The sequence below is a fragment of the Phoenix dactylifera genome, chromosome 4 (assembly GCF_051530095.1).
Source record: "Phoenix dactylifera cultivar Ajwa chromosome 4, Ajwa_hap1_PhDact_Kaust_v1.1, whole genome shotgun sequence".
NCBI classification, from domain to species: Eukaryota; Viridiplantae; Streptophyta; class Magnoliopsida; order Arecales; family Arecaceae; genus Phoenix; species Phoenix dactylifera.
The window spans coordinates 48,682,642-48,704,465 of NC_143193.1; the positions used below are offsets into that span (position 1 = coordinate 48,682,642).

At 36.5% G+C, this 21,824-nt stretch overlaps 1 protein-coding gene and 1 pseudogene across 3 annotated transcripts; one reads left to right on the forward strand and one right to left on the reverse strand.

Annotated features, from left to right (window-relative positions):
• Window positions 1–559: 559 nt before the first annotated feature.
• On the forward strand, window positions 560–2,796 carry LOC103704757 (putative pentatricopeptide repeat-containing protein At5g40405 pseudogene; annotated as a pseudogene). Its single transcript, XR_015977306.2, has one exon. The product of XR_015977306.2 is annotated as a putative pentatricopeptide repeat-containing protein At5g40405 pseudogene (transcript).
• Window positions 2,797–4,125: 1,329 nt separating this feature from the next.
• On the reverse strand, window positions 4,126–19,242 carry LOC103704758 (agamous-like MADS-box protein AGL11). Of its 2 annotated transcripts, none has more exons than XM_008788178.5 (8): window positions 19,102–19,242; window positions 17,569–17,767; window positions 8,414–8,495; window positions 6,013–6,077; window positions 5,765–5,864; window positions 5,441–5,482; window positions 5,315–5,356; window positions 4,126–4,558 (listed from the first exon to the last, which is right to left on the reverse strand). In XM_008788178.5, exons 2-8 carry the CDS (start codon window positions 17,748–17,750, stop codon window positions 4,364–4,366), a joined length of 708 nt encoding a protein of 235 aa, XP_008786400.2. In that variant the 5' UTR covers window positions 17,751–17,767; window positions 19,102–19,242; the 3' UTR covers window positions 4,126–4,363. The 2 variants fall into 2 exon arrangements, with proteins under 2 accessions (XP_008786400.2, XP_008786399.2); XM_008788177.5 differs by having other exon boundaries at window positions 19,060–19,201.
• Between the last annotated feature and the right edge of the window lie 2,582 nt (window positions 19,243–21,824).

Sequence of the window (21,824 nt, forward strand, 5' to 3'; positions counted from 1 at the left end):
TTTTTTCTTATTTCTAAAAATTAGGGGAAAACTAAAAATTTTTAATTTTTACCGTTTTAAAACCAAAATTTTGTATAATTGTTACTGTTGTTTTCGTTATTATTGTTGCCACCACTACTATTAATTTCTTTACTGCCATCGGATATCCCATTTATACTATGGCTGCCTTCACTACTACCAGTGCCATTCTACATTATTGTTAAAAAATATAGTTAAGTGGCTACAAAATAAATTTAAAATTTTTATTTGTCTAAAAAATATAATAAATTTTTATTTAAACTGAAAATTTCTAAATGATACTAAGTAATATCTTAACATTGTAATAATTATAAAAATTATAGATCAAACATATATTGCCATCCAAAATTAAGGTAAAGAAATCGTGATGTACTTGATTTCAGTGGCTAACCTGTATTCATCAATAAACTTAATTTTTTTATAAAATTAATTACCGAGATGAGATAATTGGAACGATGGAGGACCAAGTATGCTTTTTTCCTCCCGAACTAAGATACCCCGCACATATATACTAGATTGCGTTGCTCGACCATCTTTAAATATAAAAAACAAAACAAAAGAAAAAATTCAAAGTGCGGGGGTTTTTGTTTCATCTCATTGCTTGCGCAGAGGTACCTTTTCATGAACTCTTGTGCCAGAAATCTCCATTCTTTTCTCTCTCCTGACTACCTCCTCTCCCATCTCCGAAGCTCTCCACCTCCGAGCCTCAAGAAGCTCCAGCAAATCCAAGCCCAAATCATCACCAACCCCCACCTCCAATCCAATCCAAACCTCCTCTCCCACTTCATCTCTCGCTGCATCCAAATCTACGATCTCTCCAACTCCTCCCTTTTCCTCCGCCACCTCCCCAACCCCTACCACCAACCCTCTCTATGGAACCACCTCTTCCGCTCCTCGGCCGAGTCCTCTCCGCCCCCAGAGTTCCTCTCCCTCTACCGCGCAATGCTCCAAGAAAACATCCCCCCCGACCGAGCCACCTTCACCACCCTCCTCCGCCACTTTCCTGCTCTCCCCAACGCCTCCGATGCTGCCACAACCCTCCATTGCCAAATCATCAAGCTCGGCCACGCTTTCGACCGATTCTTACTTACTGGTTTGTTGAATTTATATTCTAAAGTTGGCTGCTTGAACGCCGCGGAGCAACTGTTTGAGGAAATGCCCGAGAGGGATGTTATCGCCAACAACGCAATGATTGCTGCGTTGAGTAGTCACGGGCGCACCACCGAGGCGCGGAGACTGTTTGAGTCAATTCCGGAGAAGAGCTCGGCTTCTTGGAACTCGATGATCACTTGCTATTGCAAGGAGAATGATGTTTCTGCTGCTCGTGAGATATTTGACCGGAATCCAGTTAAGGATGTTGTTTCGTGGAATGCAATTGTTGATGGGTATTGTAAGATGGGGCAGCTGGAGATGGCACGGCAGTTGTTTGATAGGATGGGTTCGGCAAAGAATTCAGTGACATGGAATACGATGATCTCGGGGTATCTTCATCATAGGGAGTTTAGTATGGTGCTTTCGTTGTTTCAGGTGATGCAAGTGGAGAATGTGAGGCCTACTGAGGTCACCATGGTGAGCTTGCTATCTGCTTGTGCTCACTTGGGTGCCTTAAATATGGGTCGATGGCTTCATGCTTTTATCCGGAATCACCGACTCAGGATTGATGTCATCTTGGGTAATGCCCTTATAGATATGTACTTCAAGTGTGGGATTGCTGAGGCTGCACTTCAAGTCTTCCGTGGGATGCCTATGAAAAATGTGTTCTGTTGGAACTCGGTCATTGCAGGATTAGGAATGAATGGTTATGGAGAACAAGCCATAGAAGTTTTTCTTGAGATGGATAGGAGAGGAGGAATTAGGCCAGATGGAGTCACATTTGTTGGGCTCTTGTCAGGATGTAGTCATTCGGGGTTAGTGTCCGAAGGCAAGAAATATTTCTCTCAAATGCTTGGTGTTTATGGAATACAGCCCACGATTGAACACTATGGTTGTATGGTTGACCTTCTAGGCCGGGCCGGGTTTCTTGAGGAAGCTTTAGATCTCATAGAAACAATGCCTATTCAGCCTAACTCCGTGGTCTGGGGGGGTTTGCTTCGTGCATGCCGGAGACACAAGGACGCTAAACTAAGTGAACGGGTGACGCAACGCCTACTAGAGTTAGATCCTAATGATGGTGCTAATTATGTGTTTCTATCGAATGTGTATGCATCATCAAAGCGTTGGGATGATGTGGAGAGATGTAGGCAGATTATGATTGAAAGAGGAGTGCGAAAAGTACCTGGATGTAGTTCTATCGAGGTGAATAATATGGTTCATGAGTTTGTGGTTGGTGATACCTCACACCCGCAATTTGAACAGATCAATACTTTTCTGGTTGAGATTGAAAGGGAATTGAGGAAACTTGGGTATAGTCCAAGTACAGATTCTGTGCTTCATGACATAGAGGATGAGGAGAAGGAGAATGCAGTTATGTATCATAGTGAGAAGATTGCGATTGCTTTTGGGCTTATGAGTATGAGGGGAAAAGAACCGATTCGAGTGGTGAAGAACCTTAGAGTTTGTCATGATTGCCATGAAGCAACAAAATTTATAGCTAAGTTATTTCAGAGGGAGATAATTGTCAGGGATCGAAACCGGTTCCACCATTTTAGAGATGGAACCTGTTCTTGCAAGGATTACTGGTGAAGATAGAAGTAGATGATGCTTCCTGACTCTAAGTAATCTGCTTTGATGAAGTTATGTACGCTCGTTCATTTTCAGTTGTTTTCAAATGATTCTTTGTAGTTTTGTAGTTTTGAGTTTTCGTTTTCCTTTTTCTTCTTTTATTAATATGATGGACCGGCAACAGATCATCAAACCCACCATGAATGGAGCCATTTTTTGCAACTGCTATTATGCTGTTACTATTGCTAACAATTTATGATAGTTTTATGCATATTTATAGCAAATAAGCTCTACACCAATTGGTACTCATAATTGAGCCTCTCTTTAGCTTTTATTGCATGTGAACAAATCCTTAGTCTCTTTCCTATTAATGTCGCTTAAAATTACTTAACAATTTTTTTGACACTCTTAATTCACATTATTTATTCGTAGTGCTGCTGAGGATAGATCTCCGCATCTCAGCTCTGCTATATTCCATGTAAACCAGGTAATCCTGCTTACTTGTCAACGATCTGACCCACAGTAACTCCTCTTCTTTATTTTATTTTTTTATTTGGTTTCTTTCTCTCTCTCTCTCCGTGTGTGTGTGTGTGTGTGTTTGGGTTGGTGTGGGGTGGGGGCTGTGGCTGGCAGGGACAGGTCAGGACAGAAGAGGCCCATAGGCAATGGGCTAGCCTGTAGGGGATAAGCTCTTCACTGGATACACCTAACCCTTGAAACCTTAGTGAAGGCAGGATTTTGACCCATGTCTCTAGCACCACCACTAAGAGTTTTTACCAGCTCGGTAAGCTGGCACCTTTGAACCACAGCAATATGTTTGCTAAAATTTTTCATGAACCAGTAATATGAATATGAGTAATCTTGATGCTACCTAAAGCTTTTCCACAAGTCAAAAGCATATGCTTGATTGGACGCACTGGAGACATTCGCTTCATTGCAGGCTTGTTCATTCTATAAAGCAATCCCTCATTTATACAAGACATATGTTGATGACAATTTCTGGTTCCATGTATTTTTTCCCCTGTTTTCCATTTGTTATATTGAAGCTTTGATCATCTTTAGATGCCCTATTTGGTCATCTTTGATGGAGAGCATAACCATGCATTCACATTCTATATATATGTTTTTCTACTTTGAAGTTTACATCCTTCGATCCATCACCTCTTCTGCGGGTTTGTGTGTGCGTATAGTTAAGCCTGCAGATATATTTCCAGCTATAGAGTATGTATTATCTAGACATCCAATTTATCTAAAATTGCAGAACAACATTGATTTCCATGTCTGTTCATTAATTTACTTGTTGCATTTTCTCATTTCATTCCTCTTCAGGCATAAACTCTTCTATCTACTGTTTGGGGTGTTTCATATTGTTCATCTGGTTCGTTCATGGAAGCAGTCCAGGGCATGCATGCCAAGAATGCCTTACTGTCGCCAAGGCTTGGTGGCTTAGCAAGAAGAAAACCATTTAGTATAGTTAATAATGGTCATTTACAATCAACTATATGATCAAAGTAAAAGCCCATGAAGATGCAACAAGATTTCAGCAACGACACAACAAGATTTTAGCAAAAGACAGTTTACCAAAAGACTATTCAGATACACCCCCTTAGGTAGTCTTATGTGAAGATCACATGATCAAAACACACACCGTCAGCCAGGAAACTAACACATTTGGATTAATTCTCTAAGCAGCAGGATCAGCTTTTGCTTCATACCCAAGATGAAGAGCTGTTTGATCTTGTTGGTGCAAGTAGTGGGTTGCAGCCTCCAACATATTGACATGATAGTAGTTCCTAGAATCAAATGCTGGAAGAGCATCAAACTCAGGTCCTGCTTGTACCATGCTTACTTGCTGTGTTGCATGCTCATTCTCTGCAATCTGAATACATTAAAGGATTATGAGAGGTAGAATATAGTCTGACAAATTCTTCTAATTTAGTGTTTTAGTCAAAATTCAGAGACTTTGTTTGGGCTTTTGTTAATAAAAGAGCAAAAAGCTCAGATTGAGGAATTATTTTCAACTTAAGCTTTCTATATACTTCATGTTGGGAATTATTTTCAAATAACCTCCACGACCTGAAAACTGCAAAAGGATAAACTCTCTGTAGAACTTTGGAACTAATTGAAGGGAAAACAGGCACTTTTATGAGGTTCCAGTTTTTCGGTAATGACTTCATGCTGAAGATCTGCAAGTAGTGAAATCCGTTCTTGCACCTATCATGATACTTGATGCCTTTGTCTAGCATCAATGTTGGTCATTGCAGCTGGTGGCGCAATAACTATGACTGGAATGACTTGAATTCATCTGAGCAAAACTATAGAATCCTCTGCTGTCTCATTTACAACTTTTAGTCTTTGAACTGCTTTATTTCCTTTATTGTTTTTGGCAGCTCAGTTGAGGTTACAGCACAGAGAATATGCCAATTGATTACAATATTCAAATTCATGTGCCATTTTCTGTCAGGATTGAATCAAACAAGAAAATGATGTATTGTATTCCATACTATGTCTATGAGAAAAGATTATTGGTCTCAGGCTTATTAAAGTCCTTGATTTATTTAATTATTAAGATAAAGCAAATGATTAAGTAGAATCAAGTTCTTCAGTTTAGAAGAGGCTTCCCTGTTGCTCTTACCTTAGCTCTGAGGTACATATTATCATTTTGAAGCTCCACTTCCTGAAGTTACAAAAGAACATAACTCAGGAGGGAACAGATAAAAACAAAAGAGAAGAACCATTGATTATGGGGAAGTGATGTTACCCTTCTCTGCATGTTCTCAATCTCTGCAAACAACAACTCATGCTGTTAAGAAAAAACGAACTAGGTTAGTTGGGACCAAAATGCAAAAGGACACTCATATACATGTAATCTTTCTAAACCTATTAAAAGTTGTGTGATTAAAAATTTCTTTCCAAAATGACTCCAAGCTTTACATGACTAAGAATAAAGACCGAAAGTTTAATATCATTGTGCTTGCTCAGCTGATCAAATAGATTTTTTCTACATAATCTTATACTCTCTGAATAGAAAGGTCCAACATATCTAGCAAATCAAATGGTAGGGCGACGATCTTATGTAGAGTACCTTCTTTGATCTGATCCTTGTGATGCCTCTTTCAAGTCGGTTTTCAAGTTGCCTAAGTTCCTTCACACTCAAAGAACTCAGAGCATCACCCATCAAGTGCCTGGGAAAAAAAACTGGCGATACAATTAGCAGCAGAAGTAACCTTAAATTATTCATTCTTTAGATAGAGACTTTTTTCTTCCCTCTGAAAATACGGGAGTTTTTCCCATTATATCTAACTCATATTAGTTATAAGATAATGGGTGTACCGATTTGCATTTTGTAATATCTGAATCTGGCGGCGCAATTTTGCTGATTCTTGCTGATAATATTGCTGCATTCACATCAGCAAGATGGAAAGACAGTCAGATGGATCTTAATTTTCTTTCTTTCTTTTTCTAAAAGCTGCTATCAGTGTTCAGGAAGAAGGATTGCTCATGTTTATGTGCTCGATTCTCTTTTCGGTCATTTGTTATGGAGTGAAAATAGAGGTCATAGAAATAATAGGCATGCAAACCTCTAGCCATGCCTTGTTTAGTTTCTTCTGTGAGGATGTAAGATAATGAAAATATTTAGCAAAACTATGGAACGGGTATTTAGGATGTAAGATAATGAAAACATTCCTCAAAACTATTGAAGGTGTATTGTGAGAGGAAAGTGGAAGAACCAGGAATCAGTATTCCACCTAGTTGGTCTCTAAATTTTCCTGCTGTTTAATATTGCCATTTCTCTGTAATTTAGCAATAGGCATCCTGGTGAGCTAACTTTGATATTCCGATGTTGCAATTCACTATTTTATATCTAGCTATCTACTTTCTTATCTGAGAAAAGAAAGGACTATCAACTACTTAATATCACAATCTTTGTTTCAAAAACAGATGGATGCAATGCCAAGAATATCATCAAACTTGCCATAAGTTATTAAGCTGAAAGGGACACACTAATGCCAATAAAAACCTGGGGCATGACTTCCAACCAGTAATACGGATATATTATTGGTATCTGCTAACAGGTGGTTGCACTTCTTGCATTCATAACGTCGATGTCACCCAAGATCTCAGATTCAAACCTTGGAAGTATATTGGAACAACCCAGGAAAACACACCTCTGCATGGGTTCTCACGCATATCCTCTGTAATTGCAAAAATTAAAAAACAAGAACTGATTATGAAGCCATAAATGGAGAACTTGGATGACCAAATGATAACAACAGTTTTATTGAAATCAATGGATTTTAGACTGTTGTTGGCCCCAGGTAATGACTTAGGAATTCATCTTGCTGCCTTGTTAATGATGAATTAACCTGATGGGCATTATGACACCTTCTAGTAGTGGTTTTTCTTTGATAGTTCAATATAATTTGTTTTCAATTAGTTAATAACACAACCATTATCGGAAGGGTTCGACATCAACTTTCATAGCTCCCTTTTCTTTTAATGAAGCATGCTTATCATTAGGCCGTGCAGTTTAGTAGTTGATTGCTTTGAGAACAACAGAACTGCAAGATGAAAAATAGCTTTCTGCAAACTGAAATTTTGACTGTCCTACCATCTTTTCCATACTGGGTTGTGACCTCAAGATTTTTTTCCTCAAATTCTATTTCTCAGGGATGACTGTAATATTTTTACCTTCTCTAATTTGCATTTCATGGTGATACATTCATAGCAGGCTGTAGACATGCTCAGGCACCCTCCAAGAAGCAAGGATTCCTACATCCTAGAAACCTCATCCTTTCAGGACATATCAAAACCCTAGTAAGCTCATGCCTGTATCCTAACCGAATTTAAACCTGACTAGCCTTAGATCCCCTAGCCCTCAATCCCCATCTACCTAGTTAGGATTCGCCACATTCCATGGTTACAATGATTACATGTTAATAGCACATGAAAGCAATTATTCCTGAAGTCATGCCACAAAGAATCATTGAAGTGCAAAATCATAATATTATTTTACACTGGTTTTTCTTGTCTATGCTTGATCGAAGTATTTGCACAAGGTACTAAGCTTTCCATATTCTTATAAACTATGATCTTTATAACAACTCCACCAAAAAATCAAACCTCTACGTACTTGAACACAAACTTTCAATTCAAGTTATATACATACCACAGTTAAATGGCTATCTAGCATATTTGCATCTAAGGTCATATCTATGATATATCATCCACTTGCTCTCAAATCAAACATCAGGTATAAATCTAGAAAGCAGTGATTTCTAATTTTCAAATGAAAAGAATGCAAACTGAACTAGACTCTGTTCGTAGTAACTCACAGTAACACATAAACATTGCTTGTAATTTTTTGTGAACCATCAAAGCCATCTTACACTTTGTTAAACTATGGCAAGCTTTATCATTTGTTCTCTAAAAACATTAAAATCAAATATGTAGGATGATAAGTATTTTGATTCTATTTAAATAATTTTAGTTAAAGATGATAGACCCTATCAAAGAGAGACAGAAATTGAACATACCATTTCAAGATATTTGAGGAAGATATGCAAAGATGATAATAATAAAAAATTATTATCATTAATGTCTATTAATAATGAGAGCTGCTTCTTGATGCAAAAGATGGACAAACCCTTTTATCAATTCTATGAAGCTGCTAACCTGGAATGGTGTAGCAGGAATTGATAAAATGTAAGCAGAAGGGGAAAAATTCACTTACTTGAGAATTAACTTCTATAATAGAACCTGAATTTGAACTATCAGCACTTGCCTTCTTGTATCTCTCAATAGTTGATTTGATGCTGAAAAAATTCATATGCACACGTTATGTAATATTTATTTCTGTGTAACATAAATCAACTGAGAATAAGAAAGATCGATCACACTTAATTGTATCTAGCCAATGCTTTTAATAAGTATCAAAAGATGAAATTAGAGGTGAACCGAAGAAGCCTAGAGGAGAGAGACAAATAAACCGTAATAATGATTAAATATAATTTTTGTGGGCGCTCAAACTTTTCAAATTAGTTTAACTTCTACTTACGGAAATATAGCTCAAATGGCACCACTTTCTTAACAAGAAGTAAATGGTGTATAGAGGTTACTATTACATGGATTAAGATTCTATGCAACAAAATCAGTATACAATTTCATAATGTTGCTCTAATCATAAATGTATACCACAACATTAATTTTCTTCTTTTTTTTGGAACAAAACTTCTTCTTTTGATGTAACCAAATTTGTATATATAAATGACCGAAACATGGAACATTTTTCATATGCATGTCACACTAGAAGGAAAAAAGAAACCTCAAAACGATTGTATATTATGCCTTCGCATAACACCAAAAGAATCTATTTGTACAAAAGTTGCATATGCCCAGAGCTATAGAAAGGAATGGCTATGTTTAATATTTGTTATTGAAATTGCCTGAAGACTTTATCTTGAAGTAATAAGTAAAAGGTCTCCATGGCCCTATCTCAAAAAATTTCATTACACAATTTAAAAAGAAAAATCTACTTTTATTGAATCTTGAGCAGCACTGGGAGTTCTTGATGCTGTTGAATTTAGAATCACGTGATTCAACATCTTCAACAAGTCATAGACAGGATTATTAGGATTTTAGTTAAGATGATCTTAGACGAGATATCTATTATCATTAATATTATTCTTCAGATACAAATAGCATACTCCATCAGATACATGTTTGAAATCCAGGAGGCTTAATTCCGTGCACAAATCTTTAAGTATCACTTTAAATGTTAATATACATGACTACATTTAATTTGAGAAGTAAGAAGCCGGAGCACTTCTAAAAGTAGAGTACTAGGCCCTTGCTGTCCATAGAAATAAATGGTTGACTATTGACCACATAGTAAACTTGATTTAAAATGATTCACAAATATATAATCACGAGAAGTCCTAAAACAAAGACACCGGCTTCTTTCTTTTCTTGGAAAATAATAATGTTGAAGAAACGATGGAATAATTATCCATGTCAACCACTTTGGCAAACCTATCAAGGTTCAAAATTAGAACTTTCCCCTTTAGAAGTGGCATGCAATTACTTAAGCATATCCTTGCTTGCAACATTCTTACTCTTTTTTTTCTTGAATAAACAATTGTAATTTGCAAGTGATAAATTTAACCTTAAAACACTTTATGGATGCCTACTAAATGGATCTAAAGGATACTAAACATCCTACCTCATATCTCACAATTTTTAGAAACAAAAAACATCAAGTGGAAAAGAGAGGTGCATGACACCATTTCATAATCCACACTTCAAGGTCTATCTAAAACTTAAGTTGCCTTCTTTATATTGCTTTTGTAAAGTGAGTTTTGCTAATTTTTTCCATCATGCATTCATTCAGCAATGACTTTGATGAACATACCATATTATAGAGCAAAATTTTGCTGTTGCAATATTTTAATTTTGTTTACCAAACATTTTTTCCTCTACGATGATTTTTTTATGTTTACTTGTTGGTCACTATTTGGCTTCTATAATTGTTGACAGGTTCATTGGAAGATTAATATCATGTTTTTTTTTTTGTGATGGATTATATGGTTTAAATATGGTTTGTTTTTTTTTTTATTTGTTCATGGGTTATGATGACAGTTGTGTATATGATCTTCAATACCTTCTTTATAAGTTTGTTGGTCACCTCTACATGGTTGCAACTTGGAGGGGGATATATGTGGCATCATTGCAACCACCAAATTGCATATGAGCCAATGATGATGGGAGGAGCTTAAGGAGTTAGCCCCTTGGAGGAACTACGTAAGGGGTTCTTTTTCAATGGATTTCAATGGCACGGACTCTTAAACTCTAAGTCAATGATCTTCTTATATACACATGGATCTACATACTTGGTTTGTTGCCTTATTCTCATATTTATTATTTGTTTTGCTACTTATTAGTTTGAACATGAGGCCTTGTTTTTAGCCTTTTCATAGATTTGGTTATGCTGTGGGATACATTGTTTTATGGGGACTTTATTAGTGGTATGTGTTGAAACAGAAGTGAAGTAGCCTTCTACTTTGTTGTCATGAAATTATATCTATATCTTGATAGGTTGGCAAATTGTCGCCAGCTGATTGTATATCTTCTTGTTTGGATACTAGTTGATGGCTGAGAAGATATGTGGATGGTGGCAATTGTTTACAGGCTGTTGTCATGCTAAAACTTGGGCTGATCTTATTTATAGGGTTGATAGCAAGTCGGATTATATCCGACCATATCTGTTTTTGTATTTGATTTAGGTCAGATTCAGATGCTATTCTTTTAGTTCAGTCGGAGTCGGATACGAATCCGAATAGTAAGTTCAAAAATTTCTCAAATATGGATACAAATGCAGATACACCTAATTTTTCTGGATTTGGATCCAGATTAGAATATCTGCATAACAAGGATAAGTGAAAAGAATTTTAAGTTAAATTAAATAAAAAAACCAATTAAGTGATTAAACAAACCCAAACCAAAAGAAATCAAGATATCGGATGACCGTCACTTAAGACAGTTATCCGAATACAAAATACCTGATTCGAATAAAATTCTTCGAAACATCTCGCACACTTGAAAGTTTCAAACCTCTTGTCCATTTATTTTGTCCGTCTTTCCTCTTCATCGTCTTTAAGCAACAAAGGTTTCGAAGATTCTATCCACTTTCTAGTTTTCATCTGGCGATTGCAACAAGCGACAACCGTGAGATGCTTTTGAGGCACTATAGATCTCGTTTACTTCGGTGATGAGCAACCCTTAACAATATATTTTTTATGAAATTGTTAGTTTTTAATATTGATAAATGCTTATTAAAATTATATTTTTACTTGAATCTTTCTTTTACAATCATATCTTTATTGCTAGTTTTCATCATTGAATTTTGCTTAAATTTGATTAATATCCACAAAAGTATTTGATTTATATCCGTATTTAGATAAAAAAATATAGATATGTTTAATATCCAATCCGTATCCATATATGTTTATAACAAATATGGATATGCTTAATATTTGATTTGTATCCATATCTATTTAGAATAAATATGGATATTAATTTTGATATCCATTTAATATTCGTATTCGTATTTGTATTCATTAAAAAATATGGGTACAAATATAGCCGTTCACTTTGATGATAAATATGTGGTAGCCATTGAAGCCACCATCTATAGGGCAATAATCAATAGAGTGGCATGGATAGAGTTGACAGAAAAAGCTTAGATATTTTTTCAGCATTATTGATGTTCAGAAGCCCTCACAATCATAGCTCGTCCAATCCATATGAACCCCATATCTTATTGCTTTTTTATTGAACATATCTTATTGCTTGTATTTTATTTTTACTTGTTTTTAGGTTTACATAAGAAATGAAAAAAAAAGACTATATGGATGCTTCACTACGAAGCTATAAACTTTGTACATGATGTGCTGTAAATCAATTTTATTGCTATATATGGGTTTTAAATGTCTGAAGATGTTAAATGAGGCATGCATTGGGCATTGGGGTTTTGGAGTTCCTCCTCCTTGTAATGTGTTACATCTTTAATAATATGTAGAAATTTATATGTGTATTTGGTTAATCATCACCTCTTTTAATCTAGCTCTTCATTCATGTAACTTTGACAATTAAAATGTTTGCTCATGACTTCATGGATGCCAACTTGGAAAAACATAAAAAACATAAAATAATTACCAATAAATTAATAAATTTTACTCAATAATTAATAATTAGTACAATAAATAAGAATGTTTAAATTCCTTATTATTATTGAAATTGACTAGTGTTTTCAACAGTGAAAACCAATATAAGCCATAATAAAATAGTATTATTTTAATAAGAAATACTTGATTATTTTATAAATTTATATTAGATATTAATTTGTAATACTTAGAGATCAACAAAATAATTAGTTTCCAAATTATTATTTTAATTAACCAGAGCATGGCTGAGTTCACATTGCATATGATTAGTAATATTATTTAAGTATTGATAGAATAAAAAATAATATGATAATAATAATTAATTCATTCAACACATTCTCATACTATTATTATATATTAAGAAATATATAATATTATCTAAATATCATGAATATTTTTATAATATAATAATATTTTGATATATCAATATATGTTGTATAAAATACTTTATTCATGTTATTAGTAAAAGGGAGATTAATTCACTAACACGGGGTAATCTCACCATCCAAACTAACCAAGTCGTTGGAAGTGACTTTCTACACCATTCAATCAAACACCTAAAGCCATCAAAGTGTATTTTTTATTTTTCGCAGCAAACTAAATAGTAGAAGTGCTCACTTTCAGAAAAGATAGCTTTTTGAAATGCCACTTTCAGAAAGTGCCTGAAAGTCACTCTCAATCCACTTGCACAACCACACAGGCGTAGAGACAAGGTAATATTAGGACTGGTGTTTGAATATTCTTTAAAGTAGATAAAATTATAATGAAAATGTGCAACAAATTAGGCATCTCTTCCATCTGATATCTTCATTTCTGTAGAAATCGGTATATTCTAAGATAGGAGGTAGGAAGTGGAAAAGAAAAGGATGTATATCGATGTTTCAATATTTTTCAATGTGATTAGAATATCATATAAATGACTTCTGATAGGACATGTTCTTGAGAAAGGAGAAGGACCGAATACCTTGTATCTGCTACTGGTTAGCATCAATATACGGGCTTCACCGAGATGCATTATTTTGGTTTTAAATTTTCATGTGGATGTATGAGGTTGAGGACACTATAGGACAAGAATCGGTATCACAGTTCATGTCAGCATTTCAAATTGTCTGACATACATTATGAAGTTATCACTAGAAGACAGGATTAAGATAGCATATCAATAGGGTACATCGAATATATAATATATTAAAAAAAAGAGTTAGTCTACGTAGGTCAAATAAGGGGATGCTAAAAGAAATTCCATGTGGTTTCAGAGTTAATAGAAATAACACGTAGTTCTCTACAATAATCAAATCCTAACATAATGATAATGAAGCTTAATAAAAAGCATATGTCTTGATCTTGCCACACTCTCAGCTACAAATATTAAGATTGTTTCATAACGAAGTGTTAATAATTGATCTTCTCAGAAAAATACTGATAGTTAAATACACACGCTGTTTCTCAGGTGATATGAAAAAATACAAATCTGTTATTTCCACCACCTCTAAATCCATGCTACTGTGTGACACTGGCTAGTGTTCATCTCAACCATGTCATAGCTTGTCATCGGTGAAGTGGAGGATGGTTAATATAAGGAATAGATGAGGTCAATATTCTGCTGTTGGAAAATGGCAGTGGGGCTGACTTCCAAGGATGAGGAACAAACCTCCAACTCAAAACACCTTCGAGCAATCTCAGAGGTGCCTTGCAGGCCTGGAAGAGCGTCCTAATTAAAGGTCCATTCCTTATGTAACTTCTGCGTAACCTTCCAAGATAGGGGATGGCAAACAAGTGGCATTTTGGCACGACCAATGGATAGCAGAGGAACCTCTGAAACTAGCATTCCTAAGCCAGTTTCTACTAACGTCCGAACCTAGCGTCACAGTGGCTGATTCTCTGGGCAGTAGAGAAACCTTTTCCGAGATAATCTATGATCAAGAGCCTACTCTTCCATTGTCCGTGGAAGAGTAGAGAAACCTTTTCCTACTCTTCCATTGTCCGTGGAAGAGCTACGGACACAATGGCGGAAGCAGCTACCTAGATCTGTTCTGAAGCCTGTGCGGTGCTGCCTAGTTTCGACGGCCTGCCGGAGTCTGTGGAAAGAACGAAACCGGCAAATCTTCCCCTTCGAAGCTTATTCACCTACAAAGCTACTGCAACGATGCCACATCATATTTGCAACCTACACTCAGGAGCATGCAGAGGCTAGAGGGAGCACCCAGGTTAAAGGAAACCCTAGAAAGAACCGAAGGTGTGACTCCGAAACCTTAGGTCGCGGTCGTTGAAGGAAAATATAGGACTAACTAATCAGTAACTCGTACCCCAGCATTTTAGAAAATCCATATATATTAATCTCCACATCTTTCTAGGATATCTCCACATCTTTATATTTTAACAAGCCTTGGCTCTCCAAACTGTCTCCTCTCACAGAATAACTTCACATATTGATCCATGGTATAAGTTTTAAGATCCTCCGATATCAGTTCTACTTTTATCAGATCCTCTCTTTCAAACTGTGGCAATGCTGTGTTACTCGATCTCCCATCTAAGGTCAGATGCCTCTGACTTGCAGCATTTTGCTAAAGTTTCTTCAGATAACGTTCCTCAAGCAGAAAAAGCTCTTAGACACATGCACATAAAATTTAACTTCCATAAATAATTTGAGTAAATAGATTCCACAACTTTCATTTGGTAAAGGTTAAAAATTTGAAGATAAGGTTGAGGTAACTTTTGAAGAGTAGCGATGGACTAGATAGCAGATGAAGACAAGGCTGTTAGCCAAATTATGTCCACCATCCAAATAAACAGATATATCTTCGGAAAGAGATGAAGAATATATTGAAAAGCATCAAACAAAGGGCGAAAAGAATCTATTGCTTACGTTTGCCTGCAGGGAAACACTTGGATAGCAGATAAATTTAAGATTGTTAGCCAGAAAAAACAACTACCGTCTAAATATGTAGATATATATTTTATAGAGAAATAAAACCTTGACATGCTTAAAACCAAGAAAAGAATAAACAATTTAAAGCGCACCTTCCATTGTGGAAGAAAATTCGAAACTTCTTATTTAACAATAATTCTATCATAAAACCCAGCGACAATGCTAAGGTTTTGTCAAAAGAGGAACAAGATAAGAGACAGCCTTGGGAGAATACGAATAAGCAGACGACACCACGAGTTCGGAAGTGACGTGAATGGATGTAGGGCCCGGCAGGAAATAACCCCACGCACCAGTGAGTTGCCCAACCACGAAGCCAAAAGCCTCCCCCTCCGTTCAAAAGTAATCATCATCACTTAGTACAGTACAGATGTCTCACTAGGAATGAACTGCACCGTAGCTTTTCAATTAAAAGCGCTCTGAGGGAAAGGACATGTGGATGCGGAGGGGAAGAGACAGATATGGGGAAAGGTTTTCACCCTCCAGCACCGTAAAAGAAACCTGGCAGGAGGTGGCCACAGTTTCCATCTTGGTGCAAGCGGGGCGAAACTCTAAGAAAATAAAGTGCTTATGTTCGGAGAAAATTATCTAGGGTTTTGGAATTTTCAAAGAAGAGGGGGAGGAGATATTGGAAAGGTGGGTCTTGGAGCAAAGTTGCAGGAGATTTTAGGGGAAACTGAACGTGGTTTTCAGAGAGGGACTGAACTGCTGAAGGCTTTGATGAGACGATGATGATGCAGGGAAGGGAGAACAACATTAGAGATATATAGCCATCCGAAGGAAGGAGAGTCTGTATCAAAAAAAAAGAAAAGAAGAAGGAAGGGGAGAGAAAGGGTCCAGTGTATAAGCTATATATGTAAAGTGAGCTAACCCCTGTTGGTAAATAAATGATGGGTACAAAAGAAGTTTCTGGTTTAGGAGCTATCTTAGGGCTCATTGATATTGCAAGTAGTATTTGATCCATTCAAAGGGTGATCTAGCTAGCTATTGAAGGCCCTTTTGCAGCAATTGTAGTCCAAGCATCACAACTAATTAATCACTTCCTGCTGTAATAGAAAAAATAAGACCACTTTTACTTTCCATTCTATCAGAAGGATCGAATTATTCAACTTCTAAAAGAGGAAATCGAGTAAATGAGTAAACCCACTGCAACCCAACACAAAGTTACGCAAGATAGGCAGGGGGAGTGGGGAGAGTGGGCCAGGACAGGTTTAAACCAGTTATACAAGAGAAGAAAGGGCAAAGAGGAAGGAAAGCGAAGAAGATAAGCCCTAAACGTGTTACTTTGGGCCGACCTGAATGGTGGTGAGCTAGGTTTTCTCTTCATATGTTAAGAAGGAGTTTCTTTAAGACACTGCCAACGGTATGATTTTTTTCAAGATCTTAAAATGGTCAGCTGAAGCACAGTTTAGAAATGGCATGTAAGGAGCAAGCTCAATCCAGAAGACGCTGCAATTGTTAAAAGTAAAAGACTAGGAAAAATCCTTCACTGCAAACACCAATCAATAGTTCTACTCATCAGAAGATACAGAAAATTCCCAAGCCAAAACAAGCATAAACTGGGCAATATGTCTAGGAAGACCATAGGATTAAAAAAAAAGAACAAATATTTTCTACTTTAGGAGGAACAAACAAGAATACAAACTACTTCAACTTCACGTATGTCATGTCTTCTTTGTCTAACAATTCAAGAAATGATGCAAAATAATATCATGAGCGAAAACCCAGCAGAAGTAAAAGAAAAAAAATTATCTATCAAGATTTGTGACTCGCTTTCGTTTCCTCTTCTCCTCAAGAAAGACAAAAAGCAAATATTATGCACATGGTTGGAACTAACTCAAGACTAACTGACAAAGTAAAATCCTTAGACAGATTTCTCTACTTCAGATTCATATTCTATTTCATTTTTTTTTACCACACGATGAATAAGAAAATGGTGTCAACGGGCTAAAATTATCTCCCAGAAGAATTTTCACTGAAACATTATTTATGGAAAAGAGCGATCAAGTAATCTTGGAGTTGGCATTTCTTGCCAAAACTTTCGCATTTTATATTAAGCAACAAAATGAACACCCTGAATATAATAAATAAGGTAGTTCAAGTTGCTACTGTGACCCTAAATTACTTTCTTTAATTTTATTTGCCTCACTCCTTAACATAGACCATAAGATTTTTCTTTGGAAAAAGGGAACATGAAAGATGGAAATTGATACAAATCACCTCACATCCACATATGCACACCTGTTATTGGAGTACTCATAAAGGCGGCCTCGACTTGAGAAGATAATGAGGGCGACCTCCACATCACAAAGAACCGACAATTCATAGGCTTTCTTCAGCAAACCATTCCTCCTCTTGCAGAAGGTCACTTGGCGGTTTGTAGTTTTCTCAATTCTCTTGATCTCAATCTTCCCCCTCCCCATGATCTCCTTACTCTTTACTGTGTTTAGGATGAGAAGAAGATGAAGAAATTAGGTTTATGAAGAAATAAGATTTCTCACATCTAGATAACCACTTCAAAACTCAAGCGAAAACAAGAAAATACAAGTAATCTGAACTCCCTTATAACTCATCCAGAACCTAATGTTAGTATGTATGGATCTTTACCCAGCCATTTTTATCTAAATCCCATGACAGAAAACATGAAGAAAAAAAAGAAGAAAAAAATTCAGATAAGAAAACAAGAAGAGAAAACCAACGTCTGAACCCGTACTAGATTACAATACCATATTGATAATCAAATGGAGGGGATCATCTGTCGAAATTAATTAATTGATTGGATTTTCTCTCAAAAAATATAGGAGATAATCTGTAATACAGAATACAGTGCGCATGAAAAGATTAATTAACTGACTGATTTTTTTCTTTTCAAGTAAGGATAAAGCAGCGATTCTGTTGAATTATTTACAAAATTACTGAATTGTTTCCTTTTGATATGCTTATGGTACAAGATTTGTTACAAAAATAACTGCAGTAATTGCATTTTTTAAATAGATGGGAAAAAAATACGTTTAACATTATGCAAGAAATGGGAAATGGTAAGAGTTTATCTTGTAAAACCGCTTTGTAGAATTCCTACTTATGATCTTGCTCAAAAAAAAAATCCTACTTTTATAAGTTTGATGGTAAATATGATGACGATAATTGTGATCATCTGGTCTCCTATAAAACATTCTACATCCAGGAACTTCCATAAACCAATAAAAATAAATAAATGGATTTAAATTAGGTAAAAAAAAATTATTTCCTACACTTTTCCTTTCCAAATACACTGAGTGAGATCAAATGAAAACAGCAAGGAGAAGCAAAAAAACCTACTGAAGATTGAGAAAATAATGAAGATGGAATAAAGATCATAGTGAAGGAAAATGCCCAAGAACCATTTGGATCTGTTCAAAAAACCGATTCAAGAAAACGAAATCGACTTCTTGAAATCTGCTAACCTTCTCTCAGAAAGAAATCCAAACTACCAAGTCGAATCTTTTCAAGAAAACTGATGCCAAAACTGGAAAAAAAAAAAAAGAAAAAAGAACCAAGAAACAAAATCTGCATGATTTATGAATTTAAAAAAAAAGCCATTCAAGAAAACCAAGAAGATCAGACAAAGATTTTTGTTGGAAAAATAGCTGATGTAACTGAAAATTACATCTAAAATGTTATCATGCTTGAGAAACTGAGACTTCTCTAGACCAAAAGAGAAAGATGTAGGAAGAAAGGAAGGGGAGGAATGACCTCCAGTTCCCCGGAAATCCACTTCCAAATCGAGTTTCTCACCCTTTTTTTCTTCTGGTTTCCCTCTAACTTTCAGAGGAAGTCCATTTCCGTGAATTCCGAGGGGAGGAAGTGATGGAGGAAAAGCCACTGCATGGCTGCTGCTATCAGACCAGATGGGCCGGTCTCCTCTTTTCAATGAGCCCCCACAGTTCTCCTATCCCTTCCATCACCCTTTTACTTAACCCGTGGCCCCCAATTACGGAGAATAACAAAAAGTTCCATCGTGTCATATTTTGTCTTTTTTCGACTAGCATGTTAAATTAAATAGTTCCTACGGAACACGGAATCCGGAAGCGCGGAGGTGGAAAACGACCGCGGAGACCCACCCCCTTCGCGCGCTTCGCACGTGCCATATCGTGCTCTGGTGTTCCTCAGGAGCATATTAGGCTTGACCGAAGCTGATCAAAGTTTGACGGCCGTTTGGGGTGCATCAGCGCCGTACAACTGACGGTCTGGATTGGCTCGTTCGTGTCACCTCCGAGATCACACGCGCCCGGTACTCGTGCTGGCTTTCCGTTGAATGAGTAGCTGGAAGTGGGTGGGAGCGGGGGGTTGCATCAATGTTCCCATGCCTGCACCACAAGTTCTTAATTGATTTATGGATTAGTTCAATTAGTTACTAAATATGTCACGCCCCTCCTGCGTAGGCACGTGAGGCACCCACTGCCCATATAGAAGCTACATAAGAGGGAACACGATGCTCTCCTGCTAGATACTGTCCGATTCTGGGGCCCGTACGCACGGACACGCGCCGCTCAGACCTCTCCTTAGTTTTGTTTTCCATCCAAAATGCGTCTACAGGATTTGGAAGCACCCGCCTTGTGAGGACCCGTGCGGGCGTGTGTTTAGTCTCACATCGGTTATTCGCTGAGTAGATCTTGGATACTTATACAGGATCAAGGAACCCAAATAATAACTTTCGGCTAGCCATTTTGGGTGAGGTCCTGGGTTGTTACACGCCTCATATGCCCAGGCTTTGAAACAAGTCTAGCCGATGTGGGATTTTTCATTCACCCACCATCGGACTAGAGATGTTGTCGGCTTTGATACCAAATGTCACGTCTCCGCCTGCATGGGGCACATGAAGTACTCAGTGCCCACGTGGGGGCCACAAGAGGGAGGAATACAAGGCTCCCTTGCCAGATATTGTCCGGTTCCGGAGCCCGCACACACGCTGCTCCGACCCCTCTTCCGTTTTGTTTTTCACCCAAAATGCGTCTACAGGATTTGGAGACATTCGTCTCACACATTTAGGCTCTAAAACAAGTCTAACCGATGTGAAATCTTTCAAAATACATATCTAGCTTGAATCTTTAAATGACACTTTATTAGGATCATAGAATTTCCAAAGATGCTTTGTATCTAGGAGGATCATCTAGTTTACAATACCAGGCAGGTCTGAGCAAGTTTTGGAAACAAAATCCTTCACATTTCGGACACAGTCAAGTACTAAAATTTTGAGAAGCCATAAATTCTAATCCGCGGAGAATTTGATGATACGACCAAAAATAATGTTGATGTGAAAGTCAAAAACATACTGCACGGATAGAAACATTGGAGCCATCAATGAAACTTGAGTGCGTGTGCGCGCGTGTCTATATATGTGTGACTTGCAAAGTAAAAAAATAAAGGAGAATCAATTGAAAAAAGGCATTCTTATATTTGTTGATAGATGAAGAAATAACAAGAAATGTGGAAAAGCTTGACATAAAATCTTTAAAAAAAATGCTTGGCAAACGAAATAAAGCAAATACCAAATAATTGCAGCAAAATTTGTTAGTTATACTTGTGGTAGCGATCTTCTTTTAGCCTTATTTTTGTTTTTTGTTTTTTCTAATTGATTCCTGTTCTTCTCCCTTATTAATCCTATTAGTTTGATAGGTTTGTCAAAAATCTAACAAGAATTGAGTAGCAAAGTCTCCCTCTGATATACTTGCGAACTATCCATCAATAACTTAGTAGTGTTCCATTTGCATTAAAAACAAAAAACTTTCAACTTTTCTAATAAAAGGGATTCTATGCAAAAAATGTCCACACCAATACAACTGCAGAAAACAACAAGCGTAGCAACATCTTATCCAAAAATTACAGAATTCAAAAGTTCTTGATGAAAAGTAAAAAGAAATGGTTCAAGAAAGGGTCTAGAGGTTTTGTTTGATCTTTCTGCTACCTAAGATTTCCATCATTGACATTTGCAGCTGATTTGTAACTCTTCATAGCAATGCTCCTATTATCCATCCTCAACTTAATTAGGGAACATCTAAGACATCCAATATCACTGGAGAAGATCTTGATGCTTTACAGTTTTCTCTTTTCCCTATTCAACTATTAGGTCTCATGAGATCATAGAATATGTTGGGAATTCTCACTATACATCAATATTATGGCATTATATAAGTTTTGGAAATATTAGAATGTCTAGGAGATGTTCAGTTATTATATGAATTGATTTATATCCTTCGTATATCCATAATGCAATGATGATGCATTGATGACATTGACATTGTTCATGAAAGTAATTTGAAAGAACACCTACTGTCCATACACTTATGTAGATATATACAAAGTGAAGTAGTAATTGATTATCCCCACAAGTACCCATGCAAACAATAATACACATATGTGAATACACAATTCGGAGTTTAGTTTGACTGTTGATATCTAAAACACTGAACAATTCAGTTGGCCTAGTAGTATCTCATGCGTGGGGCTAAAGAGTCTGT